We start from the raw sequence: 13,403 nt of genomic DNA, 5'->3' as shown, positions 1-13,403 counted from the left end.
AGTCTCTCTCTCTTTTCATTTATGTCTTTCTCCCTCTCTAATTTTATCTGCCATAATTTTGTAAAAAAAAAAAAAAACATTTTTTTATATATTTTTCTCTTTATTTCCTTCCTGCCCCTGCCATTTTTCTTCCTGCTTTCTCTCTCCTTTTCTTTCCCTCTCTCGCTCTCCCCCTCTTCCCCTTTCTCCCACCCCCCTTCTCTCACTTTTTAAATTGCCATGGTTTTGTAAAAATGATTTATTATTCTTTCTCTTCATTTCCTTCCTTCCCCAGTCTCTATATATTTTTCTCCCTCCTTTTCCCCCTCTCTCCCTCTCCCTCTCCCTCTCCCTCTATCTGTCTCTCACCTGCATCATTAATTCATCTAGATGTATTTGTATGGTTTTTTCTATGCATCGTCCACTAGATGGCGCTGTCTCGGCTCGTTTCTTCCGCTCCGTAAATCTTCTCTGGGGTTCGGAAATAAAACCTGCTGACTCCGGTATCAGAGTTAAGCTTCATGCGTTTCGCTCCAGTGACCCGAGGGCTTTAGGAAAGCCACCGGCTCTCATCACACACCTCCAGAAGAAGAAGCGAAAGCAAGACTTTCTTAACATCTCAACAGATACATGTCCCTCAATCACCATCACTTCTCCGGTTCCACGCCGTCCTGACGCTCCTCAGGTCATTTCACTTTCACGTGACCTCCTGACCTTCATCTGAAGTGGGATTGTATATTTTGCTCTTCAAAATTTCTGGTCATAAAAATACACAAATCTCTAGAAACTTGAGTAGTAAAATAAATTCACGCAGATTTCAGCCAAATTACAATACGGAGTGAAGCTGTTGTGTTTATAAACTTTTATTAGGGCTGTCAATCAATTTAAATATGTAATCATTTTTATGTATGTTTTGAAGTAATGATGGTGTTTAAAATGACGCAAATCATCACGACACCAAAGAGAACTTTTTCCATGTTTCCACACGGACGGTTTTAATTGCCGGATCATTTTTATATTCGAGTAAAGACGTTGTAAATAAATGTGTGTTGCGTTGAAGGTTTAAATTTCACCTCTTTTATATAATTTATTGATTTATTTTATTTTTTTCATATTTGTAATAAAAATGGCCGACAGAAATGCAGGCTGCGTTTTGCACGTTAATAAAAATGAGTGCCGTTAAAATGAATTTATTTTGTTGGCGCGTTTTTAACACTACTTTTAACAGCTCCCTAATTTTCATACAATTAAAATTTACATTTTATGTTTTTCTGAGAATAAATAGGAATTAATTAAACCACATCATTTTGAATTTCTTTATAATTCGTCCATTTATTTGGAAACAGAAAAGTTTAAACTTAAACAGGTGTTTTTTATATATATATATGAATCTCTGTATTGATGTTTTTGCTTTATTTCATTCATTGTTTGTGTGTTACTCTTAATATATTCATAAGGGGTGCCAATAATTTTGGCGAGTAGAAATACACTATAGCTAAAAGTATTAGGACATCTGGCTTCTCCAGTTATATGAGATTCTTCTCCAATCCGTTACCACAATGTCGGAGCAACACAACTGTTTTAGATGTTTTTGAATGCAGGAGCATTAAATGTCCCCTGTTCTTGAACTAGGAGACCCAAAACCAACTCCATGAAGATCTGCTTTCCATGGGTTGGAGTTAAAGATCTGCTTTAGAGGTAATGAACCCTATTGAACACCTCCTCATCTCACCTACATCAATACCTGACTTTACAAACACCCTTGTGGCTGAATGAATCTCCAAAAAATTCCATAAAATCTAGTGGATCATCATCTCAGAAGAGTGGAGCTCATTATAAGGGTAAATGGGGATTAAATGTGGAATGGGACATTCAAAAAGAAGCACTTAGCAGTCTTATGGTCAGGTGTCCACAAACTTTTGGCAATACAGTGCAGGAACAGAGGCACGGCTTTCACAGTGGTCAGGAATAAAGGAGGAGAAATAACAGGTTTTGATTGATGTGTAGAGAAGATGAGGAGAGGATGAAGATGAATTTTAATCTTCTATTTTAAGAGGTGCAGCATACAGAAGACATGGTTTCAGAGTTCAGAGTTCACGTTACCATCAAGTGTTTTATTCCTTTTTCACCACAAAAAAAAAGACTGGAAATCAAACAACAAGGTGTCATGCTTTTTATTCGTTTGTAGTATTTTATGTCGATGAATCGACGTCTCAGGTGTTCCAGCAGCTGTAAACACTCGTCTCCCTCGAAGGAAAAGAAAAACGCGTCTCGTCGTGTCAGAAATGGATGCAAATTGCTGATACTGGAGACTCCTTCCATAAACGAGGAGTTAAATACTCATCATGTAGAAAACAACACCGCATCGATGTGTAACCTTGTGAACAAGCCGTTACTATGGAAACTGTAGCCAGGTGCATTCATATAAACCTGTCAGAGCTGCTGTTATTGGAAATGACTCCAGAATTTCAGTCCAATCAGAATTCAGCACTCGTCAGTGCAATAACGCAGTGATGTTGATTTGTGGCGTATTCAACGTTCCTCTAAGTATCAACTCAAATGATTGTTTTCATGTTAAATTCGGGTAGTGTTTTAATTCTTATGCTTGACCTGGACCATATTGTATGTTTTTTTTTCTCTCCATGCTCCAGATTCTAAAGTATTGGCACCTTTTGTATCCGATCTATTGAGGTGGAAAAACTGCTCCATGTAGCTTGGAGGCTTATGAAGGTTGGTGTTCCTTATAAACTGGCAGCAGGTGCGTTATAAAGCTCCTGGTGTTTAACTTGAGCAACGTAGCTGCCCTGGAGTGTCAGACTGACACCTATGTATTGAATGTGCTCATTAGAGTATTAGGCCACACCCACCGATCAAATAGTTCACCTATAATTCTGGGATTTTTTTCCCCAGACTTGACTGATGTTTAGTTTCACAAGTTTCGTTCCTCAGACTTGTAGAGCTCTGTGGATTTCTAGCGATGTGTTTATATAAAGGAAAAGTCTCTGAGATGTGGATTTTTTGATGTACAAATGTTTCTGCTGGTAGTGTAGAACAGCTAGCATGTTGGACGTACTCTAAACAGATTTTTTGTGTTATATAAATATTTGTCCCTCTGGATAAAGGCTTGTAGTATCACAAAAAATCTTTTTCTTTTTAAGAATAAATATGAAAATAAATTATCGTGAAGAGTTTCAAGTATTAAAATCGCCAAGCCGGCCGTCGGATGTGGTGATGGAGTTATTTCTGTTTACCACCGGTGAGGTGTCGCCTATTGATGGCCTCCTGACGCATCCTCTCAGCTTCCTCTGCCTTCTTACGTTCTTCTTTAAGTTCTTTGTACCTCCACTTGGGCACCTGAAGGAACTGGTCATTGTTGCAGCTGCTTTTTCGTCGCTCTTTCTTCGGCTTGTGGTCTGCTGTCGGAGCTTTGATGATCCTCAGCTTGGGCACCACCAAGCCCGGTCTCACGCTGCTCCGTCTCACCAAGTGAAGTGGGAGGAGACTTCCTCTCCGGAGCGCTAAAGAGTCCCTGGGCGTCTCCGGCTGAAGGCTAGCACGCCTGTCTTTGGGTTTAGACAGCAGAGTGATGCAAGAGTTCTGGAAGAGGCGTTTGTAGTTCTCCAGGCGTTCAGATCCAAATCCTTTGAGCTGCTGCATGCGCTGCTTTTTCAGGATCTCCTGGACCGAATAGCGACGTTTTCCGACGCACGGTGGACTCCCGGGACACACCGTCCGACAAGACATGGCGATAAACGGGCTGCTCAACGCCGTCGTCATTTGAACCATGTGGTCGAAGACGCCATCTTCTGACGCATCTGTGACATTGCTTATGTCAAAAAAGTTGCGCAGAGACTCTACCATCTTCTGGAGGCAGTTTTTGTGCTGTTGCGATTTGGCCACCAGGGCCGGCAGTAAGGGCCACTCGGGCCTGTACGAGTCTGCGCACTGTTCCGGACACGGCCGATGGACGAGCCGCTGGATGACGAAGGCCGTCTCGTGTCGTCCGGTAAAGAGAGCCCATTCACGAGGACTCAGCTTACGCCCATTATCTCTGGCTTCCAGATCGGCTCCTAGCAAACGAACCAGAAGCCCACAATCTTCAGGATCCAGAAAAATTTCCACAAATCTATGATCTAGATTTATTTATTAAAGTTATTATTAGCTAATTATAAATGACCAATTAATTATACTTATGTAAACATGTTAGTGTAATACACTATATGGACAGTAGTATTGGGACACCTGACACTTCTCATGTGGTTCTTCCCTGTTGAACACAAGACCATGTCTTTGGATGCTGTAGCACGAAATGTTTCCTTCATTCGAACTCGGAGATCCAAACCTGTGCTAGTAGAGCAATGCCCCTGTGCACAAAGCCAACTCCATGAAGATCTGCTTCAAATGAGTTGCAGTAGACGTTCTCCTGCTATAGATCTATAAACCCTATTGAAGTGCGCTGCATCCCAGGCCTCCTCACCTCACCTACATCAGAACCCGTCTTGACTAACATCTAGTGGATCATCTTTCCAAAAGAACGGAGCTTATTATAACAGCAAAATTAGACGACTACATTTGGAATGGGATGTTCAAAAACAATTGTGTCCACAAACATTTGGCCATATAGTGTATAAAATCGTGTTGACAAGAATCCTGAAGCCCGTAAGCTTTCACTTTAGTATTCTGCAAAAAAATAAACCCCCAGAGATCAGGTACCTGCCATGATGAGCGCTCGGACGCAGTCCACTCTGCCCTGGATGGCAGCTTTCATCAGCGCAGTGAAGCCGTGACAGTTCCTCTTCTCGAGGTCGAGGCCTGGGAAGTAGTTGAGCAGGTAGTTTGTGGTTGTGATGTGACCTGAAATTAGGAGATAAAAACCAGATTCAATACACAACCTTTCGGAAAGTAGGTCACAGTTGGTTCCCATGGAGTAGTGCAGGGAAAAGTCACACATGCAGGAAATACTCTTTCATTCTTCTTCCTCTTATTGTCGGGATTTGGATTTTGTAATGAATAATTATTAAATAATAGTTTCTTGATTGCTGATTGGCTGAAATGATGTACCACAATAATAATCTGTAAATAAAAATCTGCTTCTATTCGATTGTTTTTATTTGCTAAGCGTGGACTTTGTCTCAAAGCAGCTTCACACAGATAATGTGGCTTCTTTGCTTTTCAAAATGCAGTGTTATTTGAATACATAATTTATCATCCAAATCCATCTAATGAACTGAAATGAACCCTTTTGTGCCTGTTTGTTTTTTTATATTATTTTGATTACCTGATTATAAAAAGGAATGCACTTTGAAAGACTTATTGAATAATATTTACACCCATTACAGCCGTGTTAAAAAATTATAATAATTTTTATTTAATTATTTTTAAGTTGGAATACAGGAAGTTGTAGTTCAGTGGTTAAAGCTTGAGATTACTGGTCAGGGGTTTTACGCCCCAGAATCACCAAGCTGCCAATCTTGGGCCCTACAGTACGGCCTTTAACCCTTTGTGTTTCTTGTTGTCTGAAATCATGGAATGATCTGAATCACTAAATTCCCAGCATTCCCATCACTATTCTCCACAGGAGTGTGAGCGAGTGTAAGAACGGAAAACGGCGTGAAACCCACCGGCCTGTGAGGCAGTGATCAGGGCCGTGTTGCCCTCTTTATCCTGCCAGTTCACGTCCAGGTGAGGACACAGAGAAAGTGCGATGACCACGTCCACATAGCCATGGTAACACGCCACCATTAGCCCCGTCTGCAGGAAGACATCATTACAAATGTACAGTTCTGAAAACATACATGATGGAAAATAGCTCAAGACATTTCCTGGATGTTATAACACATTATAATAATCTTCATCATGTGTTTTTTTTTTTTATAAGTAAAGCTCTACTTTGATCGTTCTAATATTAGATGTGTGTTTTTATCAGATTGTTTTGCTCTCACTGTCGCGTTTTTGTTTCAGAATCAAGTTTTTTTTTTTTCCCGGTAAATCCGTTTTAGCGATTTCTCAAGATATGTATCATGTATTGAAATGAGGATGCAGTGATGCTGAAATTTTTTTTTAATGTCAATGATAACAGCAGCACAATTACTAAACTCAGAGTCTTAACATTTAAACATCCTCAATAAGACGAGCAGATCGTTACGCAGACATCCAGACAGAATATATTCCAGTAGTTTCTCGTAATTTATGAAATATAGTAACAAAAAATCCCGAGGTTTTGACTCCTTTTCTTTTTCAAGGGGAATTGTGCTGTACTGTAGTGTAAACTCAACAAAAATAGTAAATTCATTGTCTTAAATGTTTTATTTACTACTTAAAATAAATTATACAATGATATAGTTTTTCAAACATTTTTATGTCATTTATTAGTACAAACTCTGTTTTGAAACGTTACTCATAAATGTTAGTTCTAAATGTTTCACGGCTTCTCGCCAAATATAATATTTTCCCGAGTTACTTTTTGTTCGGTTCCAAATGAAAAGGCGCAAACTATCGAGGTCGCGAGTATCGAGGTTCCACTGTATAGAATTATCCTCCACAATAGCAGTTGGAGTTGGTACTAATTTAGCAAAAATGTTAAAAATCTCTAAAGCCACACCCCCAGGAACCAAACAGGCTAGAAGAGGCGGAGCTTTCTTACTTAGCCAAGTCAAATTTTGTTTCATTCTTGTTTAATGGTTTTCAGTCCGATTTTCAGACGTGTTATTCTCTAAGTTGTGACCTCAATGACCTCTAAAAAAAACGTGTTTAATTATATTCGTTTGACCAATAAACCAATCGCACTAATAGAATTGTGTAATAGTAATAATAATTATAAATTAATATTTCCCATATAACCCACATCCCCAAGGCATGTTCTCTCCTTTTTTTTTTATATGTTGTATTTCTTTTTCATTTATAGTTACATTAAATGTTGAATCCTGCAGTTTCACTTCTTTGTTGTTTTAGCAGCTATAAACACTCATTCCATAACCAGCTTCCTGTTACACAGTGCTGACACTGGAGACTCTTTATAAACGTGTCAGGGCTGTTTCGAGCTATAAGTGGTCAAATCTGTCATCGTAATAAAAAAGCTGGATTTGTATAGAAACTGTATTTTATATAATACAAATAATAGAGCAGGATGTCATGTGAGGAGCCCAAAGGCTCAAAACAAAGCCAAAATGTCAAAAAGTCTAATGAATTTGTAAAAAAAAATCTAATTGATGAACAAAAATTCCAATTTAGAAACAGTTTTAACCTTTAGACATATGGCAATATTAATCGGCCCAAACTGCGTCTGGCGTTTATAAATATCCTCCAGCAGCAGGGACAAATCTGTTCACTCCAAATAACATCAATCTTCTGATCATAAAACAGTTTGAACCTGTTACTGAACACTGGAGTTTTTTCACTAGGATGTGCTTCATTTAATAGTTTCTCGACCCAGAATAATACAAAATATATTGAATTTTATATATATAATATAATCCAGCCATTAGGGTTGCACCAGCCAGTGCCGGACCCAAACCCGGATAAACGGGGATGTTGCGTTAAGAAGGGCATCCAGGCACAAGTTACCAATGACAGCCACAGGTACTGTTAGCCAACAGGGTACCGGTGTAAATTGGTCTCTTGTTGGCTGAAGGAGGAGAAGGAGAGGAGGAAGACATCTACAGAGTCAGCAGGGAAAGGAGAAGTTTGGAAAAGTATGTATCTGTAAGACTCTGGATCTGATATAGGAAACTGCTCACACTTATGGTTTGGTGTACAGGATTCCTGCAATATCAGACCTCAGCCTAAGTCTGGATCAGATTTGCATTTCATTTCTTTCAGATAAAAAATAAACTATTGGTGTGAACAGAAATAATGTAAATGTAATGCAAATGTATGTTGCATGTTGCATTCAGGTCAATGCTGTGTTTTATTTTCCCTCTCAGCTCTACTCAGATAGCCGTCTGGCGTAATCTGCGGGTGAGACAGATCCTAAAATAGGACGGATTAGCCTCAGGGTCGAGGGGCCGAGCCTCACGCTTTTGTTTTAATATTGATTTGCCGCAAGATTTTTTGCGTTTATGTGGCTGTAAGAGAGGGTTGGAGACGTCACGGAGCGAGCAAGGATCTGATACACACGTTTTGATTAGTTGTTATCCTGAATCGTGAACACTTCATTATTGGTGTAGTGTCATGCACTCAGCGCTAATCACATTTTGGAGAAGTGTGTGCGTGCGTGTGTGTGTGTGTGTGTGTGTGTGTGTGTGTGTGTGTGTGTGTGTGTGTGTGTGTGTGTGTGTGTGTGTGTGTGTGTGTGAGAGTGATGGAATGTGTTTTTAATGAGTCATGGCGTCTTGTTGCCTCCTTATTAAATGAGAGAGTGAGTGAGGTATTAAAGTGTGTGTGTGTGTGTGTGTGTGTGTGTGTGTGTGTGTGTGTGTGTGTGTGTGTGTGTGTGTGTGTGTGTGTGAGAGAGAGAGAGAGAGAGAGAGAGAGAGAGATGGTGAAGTAAAACAGCCTTACTTGTACAGCACTTTGTATTGGAGGTGTATCAGATCTGCAATGCCACGAGACCCAACAAAAAACACACTCGTTTTTATTTTAACGTGTGTAAAATCAGGACCAAAACGGCAGATTTCTCTCCGGCTGTGTGCCGTGTTTTCAGCACTCATTCATTTGTCCTCTGTTCTTATAGAACAATTGTTCATTTGTCACACAGTGTTTCTGTGAAGATTCTTAGTCATCCACATGCGGTTATCTGGAAGTTGAGTCACGTCAACTAAACGTGTAAAACATTTCAATACTCGTTCGAGCGACGTGTTCACCAGCTTCCGCACATTTTTATGCTGCCAAGAGTCTTTATATTTATTTGCTCTACATATATACACATATATTACATGCTGTACATATATTTGCTAATATATTTATCTGCACTTGTCAGTTTGCTATCCATCCATCCATCCATCTATCTGTCTTAGCTGTGGATTTCCAGGTGGACATACAGGTTTACTGTAGTTCAATTTCAGACCTGTCACACGGATCTCTGTGTTATGTAGATTTATGACCAAACTCTTGATGTCACTCATATGAGGATGGGTTCCCCTTTGAGTCTGGTTCCTCTCAAGGTTTCTTCCTCATATCATCTAAGGGAGTTTTTTCTTGCCACTGTCGCCACGGCTGCTCATCAGGGACAAACGCACACCATTCACCTTCACTGTTGTTTTCTGTAAAGCTGCTTTGAGACAATGTCTGTTGTGAAAAGAGCTATACAAATAAACTTGACTTGACTTGACTTGACTTGTTATGTTCCTGCTCACGAAGCCTTTAATCATAAAGCATCATTCTATGCATTTTTATTATTATGTCATACAGGAAATGAATCGAAATCTAAATAAATTGCTGGCGAAATGAGCTTATTTGATCGAGGACAGTACAAGCGGGTCAGAGATTAAAGCAGCCATATTCGAGAAAAGTCGGATTTACACAACATGATCCACACACACACACACACACACACACACACACACACACACACACACACACACACTTTATGCTAAAATCCCTTCTCACACAGCAGCATGTCCGCTATGCTAAAGCTAATGCTTTGACGTGCTATAGCTTGTAAACACTGTGTTTTTTTAATATCTCTGAAATGTAAAAGAAAATAATTAGCAAACCAAATTCTAAAAGCATTTTTTCTTGTACCCATTTTTTCAGATACGAAGCTCAGCTGTGGGGTTCATGATTGTACTCCTGAGAGAAAAACTTTGGCCCATGATGAGTCCAGAAAAAATCCTGCTCTTCAGACTTCATAGGAAGCAAGGATAAGGTGTGTGTGTGTGTGTGTGTGTGTGTGTGTGTGTGTGTGTGTGTGTGTGTGTGTGTGTGTGTGTGTGTGTGTGTGTGTGTGAGGTGAAGCGGAGAGCATTAAAATTGTGTAGGTCCTCATAGCTAGCGGTGGATTATCACATTATACCATGGTCGCTTCTCAGCATTGAGGAGTTCAAACTGTCTGTTTGTTTTATTTCTCATTTTAACGTGTCTTCAGCCGTTTATGAAAATCGCTCTGTTCACCATAGAAGTTCCACCACATGCAAAACTCCACCCTGGAGCTCAGTTAGGTCATTATGAAATGTGTACAATCGCGGGTTTACTCTGGATGGAACTGAACCTGGAGGTTACTATGGTTACCGGTGTTTTATAAGCAGCACATTAGTTTAGATGCAACTAAACAATTTAGGTGCAAACTACCTGAACTTCCAGCCAATCACAATCCACTATTCACACCTGAACTTCCATTTAATAATGATCCAGCATTAATATTGACCAGGAGCGATACAGTATAAATCATCTGTGTGTAAGTTTAGGTCAAAATAACTTTCTGTCTTTTCTCAGATGTTTAGACAGTTCAAAGGTTAGTCAGACCCAAACCCTTACACCAAAAGACATTGTTCTGGTTTTAATTCTGTAAGCAGAATATGAACAGTGTTCGTCAGTTATCAGGCTTCACATCAATTTTGCAGCCACAAAGCACAAACACAATATTCTTCTCGTCCTCAGCGTACTTCGCTTTGTCCTGACAGAGAATGAGTTCTGGCCCTCACCTGACACTTTCCTTTGGCCCACATTGCCCTGTGAAAGGAAGGTAATGAATTCCTCCGAGTCGGAGAGCCAGACCTCAGCCACAACTCAACTTTTAGGAGACGCATCTCAGGAATGAGACAGAGCAGAAATCACAGTCGAGCCACTTGAAGTGAAAAGCAGCGGGTGAACTGGACCCTCAACACCAAATTCACACGATTTAGCACAATACAGTTACAGTGATCAGAGTGAGTGAGTGAGTGAGTGTGTGAGTGAGTGAGTGAGTGAGTGAGTGAGTGAGTGAGTGAGTGAGTTTGTAAGTGTGTGTGTGAGTGAGTGAGTGAGTGAGTGAGTGAGTGAGTGAGTGAGTGAGTGAGTGAGCGTGTGTGTGGGGGGGGTGAGTGAGTGTGTGTGTGTGAGTGAGTGAGTGAGTGAGTGAGTGAGTGAGTGAGTGAGTAAGTGAGTGTGTGTGAGTGAGTGAGTGAGTGAGTGAGTGAGTGAGTGAGTGAGTGTGTGTGTGTGAGTGAGTGAGTGAGTGAGTGAGTGAGTGAGTGAGTGAGTGAGTGAGTGAGTGTGTGTGTGTGTGAGTGAGTGTGTGAGTGAGTGAGTGAGTGAGTGAGTGAGTGTGTGTGTGTGTGAGTGAGTGAGTGAGTGAGTGAGTGAGTGAGTGAGTGAGTGAGTGAGTGAGTGAGTGTGTAAGTGTGTGTGTGAGTGAGTGTGTGAGTGAGTGAGTGAGTGAGTGAGTTTTAATGAAGTCTATAATATAAACATAAAAAGTGTAAGATTTAAGGAAGACTCTTTTTACCTCCTGAAGGTTTTGGAACCATGAATAAAGTAAATAAAACACTAAGTTGAATATTTTGAGGGTCTCTAAGGGTCAGTGGCAGGACCTTAAACGTGTTAAATGTAATTATTTTTTATTTTTTATTTTTTATTTATTTTTATTTTATTTATTTTTTTTTTTGGGGGGGGGGGGTGGTAGTTCAGGGATCTTTGCTGAGTAAAACATGTTTATGTGCATCACGGTTCCAAGAAGGAAGCTAAAGATGAAACCCCTGATGAAACTTTTGAAAAGTTTTTAATGTAGCTTCAGGGGAAACCCCTTGATCGGTATAGATTAGTGTTTTTACTGTATTAAAAATTGCTTACCCGGTTGTTCTTGTCGGTTTCTCGCACTTCTTCCTCCGTGACCCCCTGCCGGATCAGAGCCTTGACCGTGACCACGCTGTTCGTGCAGCAGGCTCGGAAAAGCGACAGCGTCCCGGGTGACGGTGCGCACTGCGACTCTGTGAGCTCCTCATCCGGCGGGTAAAACGAGTCATCCGAGGCGATGCTCCGCGTGTCGAAAGAGTCCGAGAGCTCGTCGTATTCCTCGCAATCATCATCAAAATAATCACACGAGCCCAGATCCTCGTCGTAGTCGCCGTTCCGGGTGTCCTGCGGCTCGTGCGGGACGGCGGGGTGGACCTGCGTGGTGAGGAGGAGTTTGGGTTTGAGTTTGCCCGGAGAGGAGCATCCACCATCCTCCTGGTCCCTCATCACCGTTCAATCCTAACCTTTTTTTTAACCCGTCAATTTACAATATGTACAATTAATTTGACTCCGACGTGTTCGCCAAGTCCTGATTAACATCATTAGAGTGAGAATTAAAATAAAATCTAATAAATTCGGTCTTGTCTCTGCGTTCATCCTGTCCTCATGGGCCGTCCCCCAAAACTTGATTGTGTTCTAAATTGTTACATGATGTCTCTCCGTCCAGGTAAAACAACAACAAACATTGATCTATCGACATAAAACAGTTCCTGAACCCGAACTGCTGCAACTGCAAGCCGCTGAAAGTCATTAAAATCCGCAATGTTCCGATTGCGCGTCCGCCTGTAGCTCTCACGCGCATGTGCTCGCCGTAATCCGATTAGATTAGCTCTCCATCCTCCTCCACCTACTCCTCCTCCTATCTGTAAGAGATGTGATCATCTAGGGTTTACATTCGAGATGTTTTCTAGCACGTGTTCTTCTGCAGCTCCGCGACAAACACACGCGGGGAAATTTTGCTTTCGTTTTAGTGTCAGCGGGGTTTTCTTTCTTTTTCTTCTTGAGTTTTGTGAGTAATAAAGTTGCTGGAAATACCCCTAATCCACTAGAAAAAAAACTTCCCATACAAATGAACACAAATTCTCTGGTTTTATATGGAATTCGAGTCTAATTTTACATTACATTACTACTTCCAATGATTGTAATCTCTCATTTCGCTCTAAATAATAAATAATCTCCATCTTCATTTAATTTGTCCAGTAAAATTATTGAAATACAGAATAATTGTATGAAATATCATCCAGAAACAAACATCTGGATGCTGATTTAGAGACCCAGGTGACGTGTTCATACATCATTGTGATGTCAAAGAAACAAATTGCCCACCATCATCATCCCTAAACACCCCAGACCCCTGTCTAAACAAACCCTACAAGCCCAAGATCGAGAGAAACCATTCATTTTATTCTGCATTATTATGACAGCATTAATATTATTTACATTTTAACTCAAATTAAATCAAACAAATTAATTTTAGTCCTAAATTTAAGCATTATTTTAAGCTTTAAACCCTAAAAGAAATGTTCTAAATGATCAGACTCGTACTTTTTTAATTGTTTATTTTAATTGTTTTTTTTTTCAAGCTATAAGCACAATGTTCACAGCATTTAGTTTTTATGGGGGGAAAAAAATCTCCAGTTTATTTAATAAAGCATGGTTTCAAGAAAAATACATTTTAGGAACCACTAAAGAACCCAGCAGTGGTAAGAATTTGGACTTTTACTATAATTAAGCGATGAATCAGTTGTACTCAGGTTTGAGTTGTGCAAAAGGAA

The 13,403-nt window shown here is 40.3% G+C and overlaps 1 protein-coding gene across 1 annotated transcript; it reads right to left on the bottom strand.

The window, feature by feature from the left end:
• Positions 1-1,441: 1,441 nt before the first annotated feature.
• On the bottom strand, positions 1,442-12,495 carry ankrd33ba (ankyrin repeat domain 33ba). Its single transcript, XM_083529398.1, has 4 exons — positions 11,686-12,495; positions 5,601-5,730; positions 4,693-4,833; positions 1,442-4,049 (listed from the first exon to the last, which is right to left on the bottom strand). Exons 1-4 carry the CDS (start codon positions 12,073-12,075, stop codon positions 3,217-3,219), a joined length of 1,494 nt encoding a protein of 497 aa, XP_083385524.1. The 5' UTR covers positions 12,076-12,495; the 3' UTR covers positions 1,442-3,216.
• Between the last annotated feature and the right edge of the window lie 908 nt (positions 12,496-13,403).

The sequence above is a fragment of the Silurus aristotelis genome (genome assembly GCF_946808225.1).
Source record: "Silurus aristotelis genome assembly, chromosome: 25".
Classification (NCBI taxonomy): Eukaryota; Metazoa; Chordata; class Actinopteri; order Siluriformes; family Siluridae; genus Silurus; species Silurus aristotelis.
The sequence above is the reverse complement of the archived record's forward strand: the minus strand, read 5'-3'. Positions and strand labels throughout refer to the sequence as shown.

Excerpts from the sequence above, each read along its gene's own strand:
- ankrd33ba (XM_083529398.1), bottom strand. The coding sequence starts at position 12,075 with ATGAGGGACCAGGAGGATGGTGGATGCTCCTCTCCGGGCAAACTCAAA. Across the intron at positions 5,731-11,685 it reads AAACCGACAAGAACAACCGG|ACGGGGCTAATGGTGGCGTG; the intron begins GTAAGCAATTTT and ends GTCTTCCTGCAG. Across the intron at positions 4,050-4,692 it reads CCGAGCGCTCATCATGGCAG|GAGCCGATCTGGAAGCCAGA; the intron begins GTACCTGATCTC and ends TTCGTTTGCTAG.